The following is a 4761-nucleotide window of genomic DNA, read 5'->3' as shown; positions in this document are numbered from 1 at the left end:
ATAATTTTTTTCTAGGAAGACAACAAATATTTTCGGAACAAGGGAGAGAGAATGAGGCTGTAATTTTCTTCTTCTTTCTTTAATTGATTCTATACTTACCAATTACATGTATATCTTTTTCAAATATAAATGACATTCCTTACACCTATCATGCACCCACCTAGATACATGCAAGTAAATGACCATAAAGGACACAAGTTCAAAATACATAGGAAACAACTATATGCATAGCTGTTGAATGCTCAAAGAACCGCAAATGGGTCCAATTTCCAGGTTTTACCGGTTGAACCGGTGGTTTTCAGGGTTGAATAGTCGATTTTTCTAGTTTGTTTTCATTTTTGGTTCTCGTTTCAACTGGTTGGTCTAGTCTGGTTTTTAGAACTATGGTGTTAAGTATCATAATAGGTGTCTGAAAACAGTATTGATAAATTTGTTTGTACCAGCGACGTAGAAGCTCTACGAGGATCCCACATAAATTTATCATGACCAGCCTTAAGTGATCGACAAGAATTGACAAAAGGAGCTCACACGCAAGAATTGCACAAGTGACACAAAGAAACTTGAATATGGGCAGGTAGTTTGCATTTTGGGGTCCTAGCTTTATCCCCAAAAATGCAATGCTATAGATAACTGCTGCCATGATGAAGAACAACATGATTGCGCCATGTTCTTTGAGTGGAGAGATGCCCAAGCCTTGATAGTGTACTCCAAGAACGCCAAGTATGATTGTGATGAGAAAATTGAGAGGCTCGTGGAATTTTGTGGAGGAAACTTCTTTCTCACTTGCACAATTAAAAAACAAGATGTATATATAATTATTGGTGACAGTTTGAAAATATAATGAATAAATATTGTTAATTACTTTTTATTTTGTATTTTAAAGTTAGCAACTCATACATAAATAATATAAAATTTATATTACCTAGCATCACTCATATATATTCTGGCCCTTAAGCAATAGAAAAATCTGAATGCCAGAAAATACATTTAAATTTTCTAGTTTGGTAAGTTCTAAAAATTTCATTCCAAACCCATGAGTATGACTGCAATATTTATAACAGCTGCCAGCGCAGCTCACCATTAACAAAATAATTTTATTCATTCAAAAAGTTCAAATTTCTCTTCTCAAAAAAAAAAAAAAGTTCAAATTTCATTCGGGGTAGAACAATTTATGCTTGACAAAAGAGGCATTTAAGGCTCAATTGTTGGAGAGGATGAAATTTCCTTTGGTATGTAAAACAAACGCTATTGGAAAGATTTCAACCAAAAAAATTATACTATAATCATTGACAAAAAATCAATCTAAATTATGGTAGCATGACACCAAACGTGGGTTTGCAATAAGAATATAAATACTATAAAATTATATTAACTGGTTCCATTATACTAAGACAAGTAAGGAAAAGTTGGTTTTTGGAGTATCAAAATCCATCATCTTGGGGCCACTTCCATGGAATTCCTTCACGTAATAATTTAGTATGTGTTGGACAAGAGAACTGCTTACATTTAAAGAAGTCTAGATACCCTCGTTTGTAATAAAAAAAGAAAAAAAAAAAAACTTTGAATATATATATATATATATATATATTTTGTTTTTTTTTTTTTGAGAAAACAAAAATTTCCCCACTTTGAATATATATATATAGGACACAATCTTGGGCTTAGTCCAATACCCTCCATATTTTATGCACATGATTTTGTCGCATTACCCAATTTCTTATGATACTACACCTTCATTGATCAAAGTGGGGAAAAACAATAAAGGCAAGATAGTGGCTTATAAAATTTAACTTAAACTTTAACAAAATAGTTAAAGTGAAGCACGTACTTTCTTTCATAGGTAAACCATGTGATACAAAATAAACAAAAACAGTCCATAAAAAATAGAAAAATGAAGCCCATAATGAACTACGGAGACTAAATTAATCCACATCTTTAGTATAGTCCAAATATTTATTAGTTGTTAAAATTATTATTTCAAAAAAAAAAAAAAAAAAAACAACAACAACAACAGAAAACACTATGCAAATACATGCAACAAAGACTAGCGCTTTCTTACGGTTTTCTCTCTCTCTCTCTCTCTCCCCCCCCCCCCCCCCCCCCCAAATTACCACCCAAGTTTACAATTGAACCTTCAAATACCAGTGTGTCATATCAGATTTTTATATATTAGTAGATCTAATTAGTTCAATTGGTAAAAAATTTTGTTGTCAAGTAAGAGATTTGGGATACAAATCCCACCTACACAAAATTTTGACCTAATGATAAAGAGTACTTATCATGTCGTAAATACCATAATTGAAACTCTATATATTTATAAGAAAATAAAAATAAAAATGATTTTTGCAGAATTAAAGTATGAGTTTAAATTCAATAGCAATCTCAAGTAAAAACTCTTATGTACATCATCCAATACCAAGGTGCCACATAAGATAAAGGTCTCACACATACGCATCAATACCATTCTCTCAAAAAAAAAAAAATTAATAATAATCTCATTAATACCCTATTAAAAACAAAATAAAAAACTCATAAAATAGGTAATAAGAAGGGCCTTGCACCAACACGTTGGTTGGCTTAGTGGTAAGAGTTTGGGCTAACATGCATCCAAGCATGGATTTCAGTTCCTCCAATAGTAGTGTGTTATGGCTTCTTATACCCTACATGTAAGCTGTTTACCTAATTTATCAGCGACGGTAGTGTGGAATCTTAGCCTATGAGATGCTAGAGCATCTCCAACAGCCTCGTCAAATTTTTGCTTGTTTGGAGAGTGAACAATGCATTTTACCTATTACCTACTTACTTTTTCAAATACATTTTCCAACAGACTCTCTATCGTTTTCTCAATCTCATTTAAATATTATTTCATCATTTATTCTTTATTCTTTTTTTAACAACTACACATCTTCCAATATTTTTTTATTCAATACCCTATTATTATAATAGAAAAAAATATTTGAAGAATGAACGCTCGTCAGACTTGATGATCTACTGTTCATGAGCAAAAAAAAAATCAGGATATAGAGAGGCTGTTGGAGGGTTTTTTTGGTGTGTTTGCTCTCCAAATTAGGCTTTAGAGAACCTATTGGAGATGCTCTTAGAATGCTACTATAGTCATGCATAAGTAGAAAAGTCACACTGACCATTCGACAAAAGAGCTGCCAAGTTTGGGTTTATAATTACATCCCAAGCTAGGTACTGCTTATGGTATTCCTCTAGTTGAGGAAGAATCAGGTGGCATGGTATTGGCAACTTTGGCTTGGTATGAACTGGCTAGGATAGTAAGTACTAATTACTACGTAGCTAGTGTTTTACGTACTTCAGTTGACAGAAAATGAAGAAAGATAAAAGACATACCTTCCTTCATTGCGATTTGATATCTTTGTTTTCTTTTTCTTTCGTAGGACTGATTCACGTCTCCCAACCAGATTATCAAGACTTCTTTCATCTTTCATCTCCATGCTGATCATGCTATACTTCTCCTTAACTCATGAGTATCAATGCCAACCCCGTATCTGTTATATACTGAACATTTCCTATAATTCTTATGATACAGTAGAAAATGCTTGCACGGTTATTTTTGTAATTTTTAATTATATCATGTATTTGGTAAGATGGTCTAGATTCAGTGATTTACTCCATTTGGTTGGGAATGTAAAACCTACCCTATAATAATAATGAAGGAATAATATAATACTAATGAACATTTTGCTAGCCAGGGTCAAACCAGACAACTCTATAATATGTTTGGATGTTCCCCCACCCACACACTTAATTTATAAAATAATGTAACATTTTTAGTAACCCTAATATCACTCTTTTTGCAATTGGTGATGTATCAATTGTAAAATCTATATTGTAAAATTTATAATGGCATCTGTTAACCAATGTCACAGAGATAGTGTTTAAGGTGCATTTAATGTTTTTTTTTTTAATTATTATTATTATTACTTTATACATTTAAAAAAAAATTAATTTAATTGTACACATGATCTAAAATAAAAAAAACAAACAACCACAATGAACTTGTATGTGCAATCCAATATATATATCATTAATATATATTTGAAAAATATATATATATATGTGCATTGCAGCTAGGGTTGTATAAGCAACACGAAAAACCGACCAAACAGATCAGAATCAACCCGTCATGGCCCGATATGACTCCTTCGAAAGTTGATACAGGGTCTCAACCCTCGAAAACTAACTTTGGCAAGTCAAGTGGTGGGTTTCCTCTTCTAAAACCGAAGCCACCTGATCCGATTGAGAAACCCTTCCAATTAAGGTTGAATCTACCTAGATCCAGCAACAATCATGCCTCTTATGCTCAGATTAGGCTACATTTGGCCCTCCTCCACTCAAATTTGACCTCATTTGGCGCAAATCTAACGATGTTGTGCTCTCCTCCACTTAGTTCTGACAACATATTGTTCTGCTCCGCTCAGATCCGACCACATCTGGCCCTCCTCCTCTTAGATTTAGCTACTTTTGGCGTAAATCTGATGATGCCGTGCTCTCCTCCACTTAGTTCCAGCAACATCTTGCTCTGCTCCACTCAGATTCGACGAAGATCTACAGATCGTCGCCCATCGCCACTCCTTAATTAGTTACGCCTGAACTGATTGATCTCCCACCCAAGCCCAATCCAACTAGCCATGTGGTAATTAGTGGCCAACAACAGGTCTCATCATCTTCCACCCGATCTGAGCAAGTTAGTTTCAGGTTAAGTCCAAATCTACCTAAACCGATTCATGAACA

General features: G+C 33.6%; 1 protein-coding gene across 1 annotated transcript; it reads right to left on the bottom strand.

Annotated features, from left to right (window-relative positions):
* Nucleotides 1-237: 237 nt before the first annotated feature.
* On the bottom strand, nucleotides 238-3477 carry LOC126724566 (uncharacterized). The gene is made up of 2 exons (XM_050429051.1): nucleotides 3358-3477; nucleotides 238-782 (listed from the first exon to the last, which is right to left on the bottom strand). Exons 1-2 carry the CDS (start codon nucleotides 3468-3470, stop codon nucleotides 299-301), a joined length of 597 nt encoding a protein of 198 aa, XP_050285008.1. The 5' UTR covers nucleotides 3471-3477; the 3' UTR covers nucleotides 238-298.
* Nucleotides 3478-4761: the final 1284 nt, after the last annotated feature.

This window comes from Quercus robur, chromosome 4 (assembly GCF_932294415.1).
Source record: "Quercus robur chromosome 4, dhQueRobu3.1, whole genome shotgun sequence".
Classification (NCBI taxonomy): Eukaryota; Viridiplantae; Streptophyta; class Magnoliopsida; order Fagales; family Fagaceae; genus Quercus; species Quercus robur.
This window is presented reverse-complemented; position numbering and strand designations above follow the sequence as displayed.